The sequence below is a fragment of the Anser cygnoides genome, chromosome 24 (genome assembly GCF_040182565.1).
Source record: "Anser cygnoides isolate HZ-2024a breed goose chromosome 24, Taihu_goose_T2T_genome, whole genome shotgun sequence".
In the NCBI taxonomy this organism is placed as follows: Eukaryota; Metazoa; Chordata; class Aves; order Anseriformes; family Anatidae; genus Anser; species Anser cygnoides.
The window spans coordinates 6,769,242-6,784,039 of record NC_089896.1 but is presented as its reverse complement, the minus strand read 5'-3'; the positions used below and the strand labels follow the sequence as shown (position 1 = coordinate 6,784,039).

Sequence of the window (14,798 nt, the reverse complement as noted above, 5' to 3'; positions counted from 1 at the left end):
AGCTTAACAAATGAATGTGAGGTGACATTGTCCTGGGTACCCCAAAAAGCAGGGAAGTGAAAGGGAAGAGCTGCACAGGAGAGGAACCCTTACAGAAAGGCTACTAAAAGAGGAAGGGGATGAGTGACAAATTGCAGCTAGCTTGAATTCCAACTAAAGCCATGAGATTTCCCGCTGCCCATCCCTTCTGAAGGCCAAGAGTCAGTCTGCACAAAAAACAGGTTGGGAGCTTAGGACAGAGATTAGCCTGGGTCTTGGGTTTCCCGTTCTGCTACTCACTGAGATTTTCTTCTCAGAATATTAACCAACTCCTTTCCTTCCTGCTACTCGCAGTGCCTTTAGTGCTGGTACTCTCCTGCAGTGTGTTTCTGCCACATCTCGTAGGGATTAAAGGAAACAAGACAGGAAAAGATACGCTGAAGCAAGACTGGTCCAGTATAATAACACAGCAAAAGAGAAAAGGAATACCACATCTAACAAGTGCACAGTGTTTATAAACTGGAGTGCAAAGCTCATGAAACGTTTTTACATGAAGTAACAAATGAAACAAGGAAAATTAATGACAGGCAGCAAACTCTTCAGGGATGGAAAGAACAACAGAACAAGACGAGACATAACCAAACCAGGGAAATCAACAGCTGCTCCCCAGTTTACTGTAAAACGAAACATAACTTTGTCTGTGCCAAGGGGAAGGAACAGCATCCACAAGCTGTTTGTATGATTTAAAACCTTAATGTTATTCAAAGGTAGCCCAACAATCACTGTAGGAGATTTAACGCCAAGGCTTAGGACCAAGCTTTAAAGAAAAGCTTTTCCCACTTCAAAGCATATTTTCCAGTTTCCATCACTGAGATATTACATCCTCACATCCAATATGCAGTCTCCAGTTGTTTGTTACCTACTCCGTAAGATTATTTTTATTTCAAAGGAAAATACTGGTGCTAAACATAATAAAAGTTAACTATACAAAACAGATCGCATCAAATTGCATTTCAAAAGCCGCTCTAAATGTTTATAGAACATAGAAACTTCCATCGGGTTAATTTAAAACAGATCATGAAACAACTTCTCAAAATACAAACCGCTCAAACCCAGAAAAATTAAGAACAACTCTAAGCATGGAATAAGAACCAGCACAGTCCCTCAGCAGCAAAATGAGTCAGAAGGAAGGGCAGTGACAGGGCTACGCTGGAAGTGGCCAGGAATGCTCTGGAAATGGTGGTGTTTGGCCAAGTTCTTGCTCACCTGCTGCGTAAGACTGTACTTTTGAGTGGTTTTCTTGGCGGACCTTGGGTAATTTCTGTGAAAATAAGTTTACTTAGTTAAAACAAACAGTTAAAGCAAACACAACACAGAAGCACGTTTAGGCTGGAACAGCACCTTCTCCGAAAATGCCTTCCCCATTCCCCAGGGCTTGCAGCTGGTATCTAATTTTCTTGTTATGAGGTTCTGAAAGGGAAACCACATTTTAAGAACGCACCTTGGTAAGTAACAACATGAAAGTTTAAAAATGCCTGCTCAGGAACGCTGCCTCGTGCTCTGTTACATTCTTTGCACAGCTCTTTCCCCCTGGCTGAGCAGAGAAGGCTGAAGGCTCCACTACCCAGCAGTTTAAACAAAAGGCTTATTTTCAACAAAGTGCTGCACATACATAACATTTGCTACATCTAAGTACATTCTGAAATAACAGGACAAAACCCCACAAGACTTCAAACAATCTTACAAGAGCAACATTAAAAAAATGAGTCACATTTCAATGAGTTTGGTTATCTCCCATCCTCAGACCAACATCATCAGATGCTGCTTTGCCCCTTCTGCATTTTGAAAAAAGCCAACGCTATCTTGTATTTATCTCGTTTTTGTGCAGAGGCATCAGCGTAAGTCAGGAAATATCATTTATAAACTGCAGACCCATCCGAGGGAGTACGAGCAACCAGAGGGGCCTCTCCTACGAAAATACTGACAAGCCAGTTGGCTTGCAGAAGGAGCACCTGTCTGGCACAGGGCGGTCACATCCCCAGCGCAGAGCACTTCATTTCTGCAGCAGCTGCTCAGCAAGAGCAGCTGGTGACCAAGGAGGTCTCAAACCAGCAAAGCAATTTGTTCACGCCAACAGCTGGGGAGAGATATCTGCATTACACTCAGGGTGTCTGTTCATTGTGAGGTTCAGAACTAAGTCCTGACAGGATCATACAGGCTCATGCATCCCTAGAGGTCTTTATAAGTCAGGGTTATGTGGATCACAGGGCACCAAACTTTTACACTTTAATGGGTACTACAGGTCTTCGGCTTAAATCATTTCCAGGAGTGCTTGCTACTTCTGGCAACTGCTGCAGTTTTTACTTTTTGTGGCAGAGATTTAGAATTTAAAATTCATTAAAATGAACTGAAAACACCTCCAAAGACTAATGGATAAAAGTGTGCCGCTGGACAATGTTTGTAAGAGGAAATGAAGTGTCTGCCCTTCCTGTGGGCACTCACACCCTCACGGTGAGGTCTGACAGGCGCTGCCACTTTTTGCCAAGGGTCCAGTACTCCAAGCTGGCAGCCTTATTCATCAGAACGTGTAATTCATTTAGAGCATCTGCAGTTCATCAAAGCAAGCCATTAGTGAGAGAAAAAACATCCCACAAGAGACTGGATATAGCAGCCTGATTCTTATTGCTGCTCCTGGTCTTCAAAGCCATTTTTACATCCTACAACCAGCACTCTGAGCCCAAGGATTTAGAAGAGGACACCCACTTTCAGGAAAATCTGAGCAACACCTCCCCAGATTCCAGAAGCAGTATTTACAGATGACAGTGGGTCATCAATATAAATGGTTTTCCAAGACTGAGTGCCTCTCTGCCGTCATGACCTATTGCAACAATCCACTTACATGTATATATAATCCAAGGGTAGCACAATATCGCCACCTACAACCACTGAATGTTTTGATAGTACTGCTCTTGCAGTCAGAACAAGCCCCCTGTTCAAAACAGCAGCTCTGAAATTCTTGCGTAGTGAATCCTTGGCAAGAGATGGTTCAAGAGAATGCAAGAGTCCTTGAACCATTCACAAAGTATGGAACAATCAGTAGCACCAACCTAGTGTTTGCTCTTCTGCTCCCTCAGAACAGGTTCTACAGCGCAGTGAAAGGTAAATTCCTTGGAATGCTGCCCTTGCTAAAGTCAGTCCTTGAAAGGTGCTCTCAGTACGGAACAGCCTGTGTCCTTGTCCAGTTGAGATTCGAAGGTTTTTCCATCCTGCCACTGCAGTCATGTGAGTGATGTAAATCACTTTTCTGCGTAACACTTCTTCCTTTCCAGGGAACAAAATGTTTCTTGAGCAAATTCAGGTCTCCTTCATAAGCCACAGTATCAGCTTTTCTTTGCCCGAAGGAACAACTTCTTGTCAAAAAGATACTTCTAGAGAAGATTTCTGAAATGTTCTCGAAATCCATCTTTTCTGGCTGCATTGTTTGGGAAGAAAGGAGGCACTCCAGGACAGCTAACAAAAGGCAGACTCTCACTGCCACATTACACACCAGTTAACGTTGTCAGCAAAAAGCTAATGCATAATGTCTGTGACTAGAAGAAATCCCAACTTTTCACAAATTCTTTGCCTTCCTGCACAGAAGTTGCCCTTGATTCCCCCTTCTGAGTCACCACCAAATTGGGTCACGGGAGCAGGGGGCTCCGTGTGCTGCTGTCAGGGGTGTCAGGGGCGCAGCCTCTGCCCCTGCACCTGTGGCTGCCCAGACTGCTGCCACGTTGGTCAGTGCTGGAGAACAGCAGGGAGAAGAACTGGTCACAGTGCTTTACTTCTGCCAAAGTGTAGGGACAATAAAAGATGCACATAAAACTTGAACCTGTTTCTATGCCACCCAAGAGCTCCCAGGAGCTGAGAAATCCTCAAACAGTCTATTAATCAAGCCGTAACTGTAATTCCTCCTTCATGACTGAAGAGCCCAGGTCCTATACCTTCCCTGCACACTTTTTCATTCAAGCCAAATGAGTTTTGGCAGGTAAGAACTACCCCAAAGATTAACGTTTTTTCCTCAGCTAGCTCAGTACCAGTCAATAGACCAGACTGTTTCAAGGCAGAGCCTCATAGCAGAGTGTTTATTTGTATTTCACACATTTGTTTCTCCATATGTTCCCTTATACTACTCTCCCCTTCCATCACCTTAAACCTGGGTATCTGCTTTTTAAAGACATTGATCTCTGTTATTACAGTAAGACCAGATGGTCACGGACATCTGTGGCTCTCTGTAAAGTATTTCTCCCTCTTCTCCCTTTGACTCAAGAGGGACACGAGAAGAATATTATCAGGTCTATCCCAGATTGCAAGAAGTCCGATAAAATTGGGAAACGTCATAAAACTCCCTCAAACCAGCGCCCAAGGAGAAGTGCTAGCAGAGTCCTGCTAGCAGAAGCACTGGGGGGAGGCGGTGGCTGGAGGTCAGGTGGAGCTAGCACGGCTTTCCAGGTACCAGGCGCTGCATGACTCTGCTGGGAGTGATCCTGCTCTGAGGGACATGAGAATAGTTGTCTGAGCAGCAGGTGCTGAAAGCACTATCCCATATGCACAATTGCAATGTTAATGACCTGTGAAAGTTTTCTCCTGAAGTACAGATGTTTGGGTGGAAAACGAGAGAAGGCTATGTTTAGAGACGGAAATGCTTTTTCTGTTGGTTTGTCCTTCCCCCGCCCTTTTAAAAATAGGCCCATGCAGTTATATACATCGCTGAGGACAAGACTAAACAGCGGAGTGCTGGCATTCAGTGCCAACGACACAGTTATAAAAGAAGGAGCCTCATTACTTCTGCAGACTGATACAGCCCAACGCGAATTGCTGAGGAGGATCTCATCAAGAGGGATATGATTCTATTTACTGTTGAATAAAGGGCAATAATGAAGTGTGAATACTAACAAACGGTCAGCTGGCAGGAATCTTTTGTGGTCAATCAGTTTCAGCCGCTCGTTTCCATGCAGATGTTCAAATCGCGTCTCATTTCTACATCTGCTACGACGCAGCCTCAGCAGCATTTAGATTCCTATGGGAAGCTGAAAATAAATTTATCCATTCAGGCTGAATATCCTCTGGAAACCAGAATGAGAGGAAGAACAACCAGAACCATGGGTTAGCACAACTCTTGGCACACAATCACCCAATACAGATATAAGAAGGTGGTATTTACGGAGAATCCACAAGTGCAAGAGACCATGGAGAAAAGTGAAAAGATAAAACCCCTGCCATAGCCAGCCTGTAATCCACCCAGACAACATATGAACAAGAAGCACGAGACAGGATAAAAGGAAGTGCAAAGAGATTATGTAGAGGAAGGGATAGCAATATAAACCTACCATGATATAAATGCCAGGAGACTTGCAATACAAAACAGAGCTAAAGATTTGTGGCAGCCTTATATCATGATTTGAGTCACTTGAACAGTTGCCACTTCTCAAAGGGAATTCCCTGGCTGGCTCTGAAACCTGTTAGTTTTCCTTTAGGAATGTATCAGGATCGTTCTGCATCAATACACAATCAATACACATACAATACACAAAATATTGCTGCGGATCTGGGTGCAAAGAAGCACCATACAGGGTCAAAGTCAGCCCACTGAGACGCTTTTTCTCTGACAACTGGGAAAGCCCACACTGTGTCAGGCTGAATTCCAAGCCTGCAGCTACTTGGAATACAAGAGGTTTGCACTAATAAGAAAACAAAATTGTGTGCATCGCAGACAATGTTCTTCCCCAGCAAAATAGGTCTCTATTTCACTCACCAGCCTTGTTCATTTGGAGCTTCTGCCTGATTTTCTCTGACTCAGAACATACGCCTTGCATTTTTAATTTGAAAGGAAGAGAAAACAGGCCGTTTTAGCTTTCCTTGCTTAGTTCCCTCTGCATTACTTATGCTGTATTCATACACTGGAAAGCAGCCCCGTGGCTATGCAGCTGTTCGTGCAGCCCAGATAAGTGCAGGCTCCACGCAATGAACCACGAAACTGTCAGCTTCTTCTAACTCTCAAGAAATGACAATTATTGCACCCATGAACAGTTGAAAGGAGCACAGTGGGAGGCCATCTATGGAAGCTACCAGAAGACTCTTTGCCCTTCAGAACACCCCAGCTCGACCAACCTCCCCTTCCAGTTCTGCTCTTCAGCAGACATCCTTCCGTGCTGGCTCCTTACAGGCGCCTTCCTTTAAGCCTCTGCTGCTGAGAGCTTTTGGAAGACACCACTGAGAGGGACGAAGCGTAGAAGCCATCAGCAGTGCCACCGGCCTGTTTTGGTGGCCGATTTGCCACAGCACGGCCCCCACGTAACGTTTCCCAGATGCCACAAACTGGAGCTCACGTGAGCCGGTCCCAGTCCCTGGAAGGAGACTGATGGCTGTGTGGGATCCCTGCACACGGCGGTGCTAGCAAGTGTACTTCTTATTTCCCTCTGAAAAGCAAGTACCCCCCAACCATCACAGAACGTGAATTGAGGAGGCCGGGCCTCCCGCCCCGGTTTGCGTCCTCCCCTGCGCCCTCCTCGCCAGCACGGCCTCGCCCCTGTGGTGTGGGGTTACAGAGCTCTGCATCTGGGCGAGGTGGGGTGGGTGTGCTTCCTTCATTCCAGCTCCCCTTCTGGAGCGTTTGTCTGTTGTTTGTGTCTTTGGATGCCAATGGATGGCATGAATGTTTGGGCACATCTATCACATCACGTCGCAGAAGACACAGAGGGGCGAAGTGCTTCACGGAACCAGTACAAACGCTAACTTTTGGTGGTGCTGTTTTACGATTACAAAAATACCATTCTTTATTTAAATAAATCCACGAAGATAACATTCTGAGAGCAAAGCAGGGGAGAAAGCATTAGCCGAGGGAAGCAGCGAGCCACCGTCCGGACCACAGACCACAAACCTGCAGCGAGCCCTCGGGAGCAGCAGGTTTCTGTTGTGGCAATGCCATAGCAGGGGCAATGCGGAGGACAGCGAGGTGCAGCAGGGCCGCAGCAGCCCCGGGGGGGGCCCAAAGAAGCGGGGCTCGGAGCCCCGGGGGCAGGGGGAGCCCGGGGGCAGGGGGAGCCCGGGGGCAGGGGGCGCCCCCCCCGCGCCGCGCCCGGCGCCGCTCCGCTGCTGCCACCTGCGGGAGCCGCAGCGGCACTGCCCGGGGCTGCTGCAGCCTCTCCGGTGCCAGCCCCGCGTCCTGCCCTCGCGGCACCTTACCGGGTAAAACACTGGGAACCTCCCCACTATTTCAGCGCACCTCAAGAAAAAACGCAGAGGGAAACGGCAGCACGCGGCCAGCCAAAGTGGTTCAGGGAGCTGCCGGGGCGTTTTGCAGAGCGCAAAGGCATTTAGAGGCTGTGAGGAAATTACTTCTCCTCCTCCCGGGGCTCAGGAATGACTTTGCCTAGTGTAGTGGGTTTACGTGGCAAGGTTTTGGTAGTGATATGCACGCTTGGGCTCATATGGACATTACTACAAGTAGAAAATAAAAGGAATAGAATCAGAAACATTTTAGTCAGAACTGAAATGTGTGTTTATTTCAATGCTGCCTGATGGCTGTTTAGCATCTGAAGATTCCTGCTCCATATCATCCGTTGGGGAGTCTGATTTCCTTGAAAAAATGTTCGTTGTTGCTTTGGGAAGTTCTTGGTTTCCTGACCCAGAAGATGGCTTGGGACTTCTCAGCAGCACAGGTGCTGCACTGTCATCAGCTTTGTGCTGGCCACAGGCAAGGTCTGAACAGGGCATGGATTTTCCCACATGATCACCGCAGGTGTTGGACACATCTGTGCCTGCAGAGGAAGTCTTTCCCAGGCAATCCACACCCAGGGTTTGCTCGCCTTTAGGCATCAGCCTCCCTGAGGATTCCCTGGGAAAACAGTTACTAGCATCAGTCTGATCACACGCTGTGTGATCATTCATGAATTCAACATCCTCCAAATAATCGTCCTCCAGTGGCTGATCTACATAATCAGCATCGATCGGGCTAAGATTTAGAAGCTCCTCAATATCAAGGTCAAACAGCATGTCAGTTGCTTGGACTGACAGATGTACTTTTGATTTCTCTGTGATCTTTGAGGCTACCTTTGCATCTTCACAGACGACTGATGCCCCAGTGCAGCTGCTGCTCACGTCCTTTTCACTCTCCCCACTTACATTTTGGCTCAGAGTGCTTTTTCTAGTTATGTGCTGCTCACATTCCAAGCAATCATCTGCCAAGATTTCCTGGATCTCTTCCTCAGTGTAATTGAAAGGAGAATTCCCTTGTTCACTTTCTGACAGTTCCAACAAGGAGTCGTCTGGCTCACTATCATTAAAACATCTGGCTTTATCTAGAGAAGGGGCTACATCGTCGTATTTTGACTCAGAAGAACTGGCAACTAGATCAGCATGGCCAGAATCATCTGGGAAGATGATGAGAGGATCCTTGAAAGCAGGCAGAACTTGGGCCATGGAGCAGCAGTTTCTCTGACAGAGTGCTCCCCATCTCTCAGCCTGCACTTCCATCCCCCAAAGAGACTAAACAAACAAAGAGCCTTGTCCAGGTTAGGAAAAACTGAGCAACAGAAGAGCAGTTCTGTCACATAACTAACAGGACGTTCAGCAGAGTATTAGTCACTCTAAACACTCATACAAAATGAGTATTATAATGAAAGATCGTAAGATAAAAGCCTTCCTGTAAAATTCAATAGTTTAAAAATATCTACAAACAAAACGTGTTTTTTTCTTTGAGAGGATTCACGCGAACATGAATCTTTTGACCTGAGAGCCCTGCATTTATCTGACTCTCACCCAGCAGGAGAATCTGGGCTCAGGCAAAGTATTTCCTGTCCCCTTTGACCAACAGATTTAAAGGAACACCTTTTGTCTTTCCATTGTTTTGACTATTGCTGCTTTCAAAAAAGGAAGTTACCTACTCCAGGAATAAAAACCAGCAGTTCTGCCGTTTCCTCTTGTCATTCTGTCCAAACAACAAAAATTAGCACTTTTGGAATAACGCTGTAACCTCACAGAAGGAAGAAAAACCCTCGGGAACCTGCCACGTGCACACAACCTGTACAGGAGCACATGGAGAGATGAGCAGCCCTCGCTAGCTAAGACATGCCTAGTTCTGCAATTGACCTACAAGCGCTTAGGTGCTTCAGAGAGAAATAAAAGGCAAATAAATTAATTGTGGATTGGGTCCTGCAGGGTGTAGCAGCCTGCTAACGTGGTTTCTAACCAGTGACGACTTGAAGGAGAACCAAACGCCTCACACCTCCAAATGCCTCACACCCCGCTGGAACTCTTTGCATGAAATACGTTTGGAAATGTGAATTGGGCCCTGCAGGGTGTAGCTAACGTGGTTCCTAACGAGTGAGGACTTGAAGGAGGACCAAACGCCTCACACCTCGCTGGAACTCTGCATGAAATACGCTTGGAAATGCTGATGTGCTCGGCTTGGAGCGCTCTGGGGCCGGCCTGGCCCTGCCCTGCCTGAGGGGGCTCCGGCACCGGCACCGAGCCCGTGGTGCCTGGGGGGAGACCACGGGGAGACCTCAGGGAGCGCGGAGTCGGTCGGACCCTGCAGGCCGGGCGCTGCCGGCCCCTGGCCGCCGCCATCTTAGCGGGGCGGCCCCGCCAGGCCCCTGATTGGCGGAGCGCGCCGAGCGGCGGAAGTGACGTCAGGAGGGAGCCGGTGAGCACCGGGCGAGGCTGATGCAACGCGGGGCCGGTCGGTGGGGCCGGGCGGGGGCACCGGGAGGGCCGCGGGTACCGGGGGGGGCACCGGGGGGCCGCTAACGCCTCCTCTCCACGCAGCCGCCGCCATGGAGGCCGCGCCCAGCCCGCAGGAGAAGTACCAGCTCATCACCCGCAACCTGCAGGTACCGGCGCCGGGCTGGGCCTAGCGGGGGGGGGGGGGAGGTTGGGGGGACCGGGGGCACGGCGCGGTTTAGGGGGGGGGCTGGGCCCGGCCTGGTGTGCGGTTCCCTGCTTGCCCCCCTGCCTGCTGCCGCCGTGTTCGGGCCGCGCAGGACGTCTGTGGGCTCCCCGCAGGAGGTGCTGGGCGAGGACAAGCTGTCGGCCATCCTGAAGGAGCGGGAGGTGAAGATCTACTGGGGCACCGCCACCACGGGCAAGCCGCACGTCGCCTACTTCGTCCCCATGTCCAAGATCGCGGACTTCCTGAAAGCGGGCTGCGAGGTGAGGGACCGGGGGGGGCTGCGAGGTGAGGGGCCGGGGGGGCTGCGAGGTGAGGGGCCGGGGGGGCTGCGAGGTGAGGGGCCGGGGGGGCTGCGAGGTGAGGGGCCAGAGGGGCAGCTCGCATCCGGGGGGGCTTTGTCCCCACGCTGCGGGTCCCTAACCCTGTCTCTGTCCCTCTGTGCCAGGTGACGATCCTCTTCGCTGACCTCCACGCTTACTTGGACAACATGAAGGCCCCCTGGGAGCTGCTGGAGTTGCGCACTCGCTATTACGAGAACGTGATCAAAGCCATGCTGGAGAGCATCGGGGTGCCCCTGGAAAAGCTGAAGTTTGTCCGGGGCACGGACTACCAGCTCAGCAAGTGAGTCCTGGGCGCCTGGTCCTGTCTGGGAGGGAAAGCCTGGCTTAGGGCTTTGTTGTCCCAGGTCTTCTCCCAGGCATTATCATTCAGGGAACAGAGCGAAGCTGCCTCCAGGCTTCTCTCGGCGTGGCCAGAGCCCGTGTTCCCGTGAAGCAGCCCTCACAGCCGCCCCCCTCCCTGGTGCTGACAGCATTGCCCCTTCCCCCAGGGAGTACACGCTGGACGTGTACCGCCTCTCCTCCGTGGTGACGCAGCACGACGCCAAGAAGGCAGGAGCGGAGGTGGTGAAGCAGGTGGAGCACCCCTTGCTGAGCGGGTTGCTCTACCCAGGCTTGCAGGTGCGTGGCAGGGCCCCTGTGCCGGGGAGGTGCTGGGCAAGGCCAGGACCACGGGGATGTGTGAGGCTGCGTGCCTGGCCCTGGGCATTGTTCCCGGGGCCCAGCGGGGCTGGGCAGGGCCTCCAGAAGCTGAGCGAGCTGGGACCTGGTGTCCTGGGGCCAGGCTCAAGGCTCTGCGCATCTCCCCGCAGGCCCTGGACGAGGAGTACCTCAAGGTTGATGCACAGTTCGGAGGAGTTGATCAGAGGAAGATATTCACCTTTGCAGAGAAGGTCAGGAACGGGGGTGTCGGAGTCCCTTGTGATCCTGGTGCGGGGCTCGGAGACTCCCAGATCCACTGCGAGAAGTGTCGGTGATGTGTTAGCATCACAGGGCTCCCTGCAGCTCCTGCTGCTGCTCTTGTGGTCTGCAGGGCTCTGGGGTGCGACACGGGGCTGCCATGCGTCCCTGGCGGTGGCTGCCGGGGGTTTGTGAACCCGTGAGAGCTTGCTGGGTCCCGCTGCTGTGCTCAGGGTTGCCTGGAGCCAGGAGCAAATCGGGGCCGTGGGTTAAGGTTGTCCTACAGCAGAGGATTGTCCATGACTTGCCTCCTTGCTTCTTCCCAGTACCTCCCTTCCCTGGGCTACGCCAAGCGCATCCACCTGATGAACCCGATGGTTCCCGGCCTGACAGGAAGCAAAATGAGCTCCTCGGAAGAGGTCGGTCCCTGCGTGGTGGCTGGGGTCAGGGGCTCTGCTGGGCATGGGTTCACGGCTGGGGTTGGAGTCTGCACCCCGAGAGGAGGAAACTTCTCCCTTCACTCAGACTGGGGCCTAAGAAAAAGGTGCAGCAGCGCCAGCACAAGACCTCTCTTGGGCAGGAGGTTGGGAAAAGGGCTGCAGAAATCTCTTCCTCCAGGACTCAAAGATTGACCTCCTGGACCGCAAGGAGGATGTGAAGAAGAAGCTGAAGAAGGCTTTCTGTGAGCCCGGCAACGTGGAGAACAACGGCGTCCTCTCCTTCATCAAGCACGTCCTCTTCCCCCTCAAGTCAGGTGAGGGCTCCCCACGCTGAGGCGCCAGGGCCGGGCTTTCTGGGGGGGCAAGAGGAGGGAATGGGAGCATGCGGCCCCCGAAGCGGGCTGCCCCCTGCCCGCCCCCGCCCTGCTGCAGCCCCCTCAGCTCCCGGGCAAAGTGGGGTGGTTCATCTGGCTGAGCAGGGGGTGAGTCCCGTGGGCTGATCTGAGCCTTAATCTCACAGAGTTCGTGATTCTGCGGGAAGAAAAATGGGGAGGAAACAAAACGTACACAGACTACGAGGCCCTGGAGAAGGACTTTGCTGAGCAGGTGAGTGCAGCGAGGAGCTGAACGCCCCCCCCCTGTCCCTGAGGCTCCCACGAGCTCTGTGGGAGAAAATCCATGCTGGGGAGAGGTGCTTGCTGTCCCCTCCTGGGATTTGGTGACACTGGGCTCTGCCTGCTGCAGGACTGCCTCAGCCAGGAGCTCTGACAGAGGCTTGTCCCCCCTCAGACGCAGTCAGCCCTGCCCTTTGTCACTAGCACCCTTGTCAGGGCTCTCGAGCTAAGGTATCTCCCTGCACCTTTGAGATGTGTGCGTGTCTAGCCGAGTCAGCCTCACCCCTAGGCGAGCAGGGTATCCACCTTTCCAGAAGATGTGCTTTTATCTTTTCTGGGACCAGACACGTGTCTGCTGAAGCTGAGAGGAGAGATCTCAGCACCTCTCTGGCCTCAGATCAGGGACCTGAACTCTGCTTCTCCCCCTGTGCTGGGGGAGACCGTGCGGAGACCCGCCCGTCTGTCGCGATGCAGGTTGTGCATCCCGGAGACCTGAAGAACTCGGTGGAAGTGGCCCTGAACAAACTGCTTGACCCTATCAGAGAGAAATTCAACAGCCCGGAGCTGAAGAAGCTGACCAACGCAGCCTATCCCAACCCGTCCAAAGCCAGTAAGGAGGTGCTGGGGGCAATGGGGCTGGGAAGGGGAGAGTCCCTCCAGCTACAGCCCTGGAGAGCACCAGCAGAGTGAGGAATAGCCAGAGCCGGGGCTGTTGGCCTGCCCCAGAGATGCCACCGCACATCTCTGCTGTTGCTTGAGGGGCTGGCAAAGCAGAGGAGGGACAGACAGGGGTGTGTAGACAAACAGGGAATTCAGGGGTTATTGGGTCCAGGGGGTCATCTGGGGTCACTGTGTGCTGCCTGGGTTTGTGCTGACTGCTGCAACTGTTCCCCTTGCACCCCAGAGCCTGCAGAGAAAGGCACCAAGAACTCGGAGCCAGAGAACGTTGTCCCATCCCGGCTGGACATCCGCGTCGGCAAAGTGATCAGCGTGGAAAAGGTACGGGCCCCGCGGGAAGAGGGTGGTGGTCTGCGTGCATGGCAGCATGGGCACTTGGTGTGCGGGGGGTGGCAAAGGGGGCAGGTCTGCCGCCTTCTTTGCCATCCCAGCCCCCTTCCCTGCGCCTCACCTTGCTTCTGTCTGCTAGCACCCGGATGCCGACAGCCTGTATGTGGAGAAGATCGACGTGGGCGAGCCCGAGCCCCGCACTGTGGTCAGCGGCCTGGTGCAGTTCGTCCCCAAGGAGCAGCTGCAGGACAGGCTGGTGGTGCTGCTCTGCAACCTCAAGCCCCAGAAGATGCGGGGCGTGGAGTCGCAGGGCATGGTGCTGTGCGCCTCCAGGTGAGGGGGATCGGGGCTGCCCCAAGAGGGGACGGAGCCCAGCGGTGCCGAAGGGCTGCGGCACCACCCCAGGGTGACTTTGCTCCCTCAGCAGCATGGGGGAGCCGCGGCAGGTGGAGCCCCTGGACCCGCCGGCTGGGTGCTGCGCTGGGGAGCGCGTCTATGTGGAGGGCTACGAGGACGGGGAGCCCGATGACGAGCTCAAGCCGAAGAAGAAAGTCTTCGAGAAGCTGCAGGTGAGGAGCTGCGCGTGGGGCTGGGACAGGGCACGAAAGCTCCCCAGAGCTGAGCGAGGCGCTGCTGCCCTGCAGGCAGCCCCAACCTGGGTGCCTCAGCCCTGAGCCCCGTCCCCTTGCTCTGCTCTCCAGGCTGATTTCCGCGTCTCTGAGGACTGCATTGCCCAGTGGAAGCAGAGAGACTTCCTGACCAAGCTGGGGAGCGTCTCGTGTAAAAGCCTGAAGGGGGGGAGCATCAGCTAACCAGCGCCAGAGCGCTCGCACCGCCCCAGCCTGGCTAGCCTCCCCGGTCTCCACCATCTCCTCCCCCCAGCGCCCCGAGCAGGGGGCTCAGCCCTGCAGGACCTGGGGGCTCTGGGACTGAATTTGCAGCCTCCCCAACATTGGAACAGCGCGAGGCCTCCTGGGGAGCTGCCCCTGACATCTCCTTTGCCTTGGGCCTGCTCAGCCAGCGGCGGTGCCTCTGCTGTGGGCCAGCTCTGGGGACTGGCGATGGCACCGCACCCGAGGGCCCTGTTTCTTTTGCCCGTGCCATCGGGCTCTTCGCTGGGGCCATCAGCTTCCTCCCAGCTGTGCCAAGGACTGCTCCTGGCTCCAGGACAGCCCCTGCGGGTGCTGCAGGGAGGGTCAGAAGGGAAGGCTGCTTGCTCAAACCTGTGTTGCTGCTACCGGGGCTGGGGGCAGCTGCCTGGCAGCCAGGCGGGCCCCCTCCCCTGCTCTGCTCCACGCCGTGCTCGGGGCGAAGGACGGGGCTGCTGCAGCGTGGCAGGAGCCCCAGCCCCACCAGCGGGTCTGACCTGAGCCCGTGGGAGGCTGTAGGGGCGTGGGCCTTAAACACTGACTCGGGAACCATCTGTCTGTCATAAACCCAAATAAAAGGTCGAGCTGACTGCATGCGGGCGTGCCTCTCTGTCCGGGGGGAGATGGCTGAGCCAGCAGCCAGCCCTGCTCCTGCATCTGAGTGCTGGCAGGAGCCAAACGGAGCCCAGGCTCTGCCCACCCCATGGGGACAGGAGCCA

At 53.4% G+C, this 14,798-nt stretch overlaps 1 protein-coding gene and 1 long non-coding RNA gene across 4 annotated transcripts; one reads left to right on the top strand and one right to left on the bottom strand.

Annotated features, from left to right (window-relative positions):
- Positions 1-465: 465 nt before the first annotated feature.
- On the bottom strand, positions 466-6,517 carry LOC136786895 (uncharacterized). Its single transcript, XR_010826447.1, has 3 exons — positions 1,751-6,517; positions 1,381-1,449; positions 466-1,300 (listed from the first exon to the last, which is right to left on the bottom strand). It is a non-coding gene; the product is annotated as an uncharacterized lncRNA (long non-coding RNA).
- Positions 6,518-9,632: 3,115 nt separating this feature from the next.
- Positions 9,633-14,668, top strand: YARS1 (tyrosyl-tRNA synthetase 1). 3 transcript variants are annotated; one of them, XM_066982479.1, is made up of 14 exons: positions 9,633-9,700; positions 9,787-9,851; positions 10,024-10,170; positions 10,356-10,531; positions 10,740-10,869; positions 11,061-11,141; positions 11,475-11,567; positions 11,767-11,902; positions 12,109-12,194; positions 12,677-12,812; positions 13,107-13,201; positions 13,350-13,543; positions 13,638-13,779; positions 13,912-14,668. In XM_066982479.1, the coding sequence occupies exons 1-14, from the start codon at positions 9,685-9,687 to the stop codon at positions 14,020-14,022; spliced, it is 1,608 nt and encodes a 535-aa protein (XP_066838580.1). In that variant the 5' UTR covers positions 9,633-9,684; the 3' UTR covers positions 14,023-14,668. The 3 variants fall into 3 exon arrangements, with proteins under 3 accessions (XP_066838580.1, XP_066838579.1, XP_066838581.1); XM_066982478.1 differs by having other exon boundaries at positions 13,635-13,779; XM_066982480.1 differs by lacking the exon at positions 9,633-9,700 and having other exon boundaries at positions 13,635-13,779.
- Positions 14,669-14,798: the final 130 nt, after the last annotated feature.

Bases quoted from the DNA above. Each gene is read 5' to 3' on its own strand.
- YARS1 (XM_066982478.1), top strand. The intron at 10,532-10,739 runs GTGAGTCCTGGG...CCCTTCCCCCAG, and splicing joins ACGGACTACCAGCTCAGCAA to GGAGTACACGCTGGACGTGT. The intron at 11,568-11,766 runs GTCGGTCCCTGC...CTCTTCCTCCAG, and splicing joins AAATGAGCTCCTCGGAAGAG to GACTCAAAGATTGACCTCCT.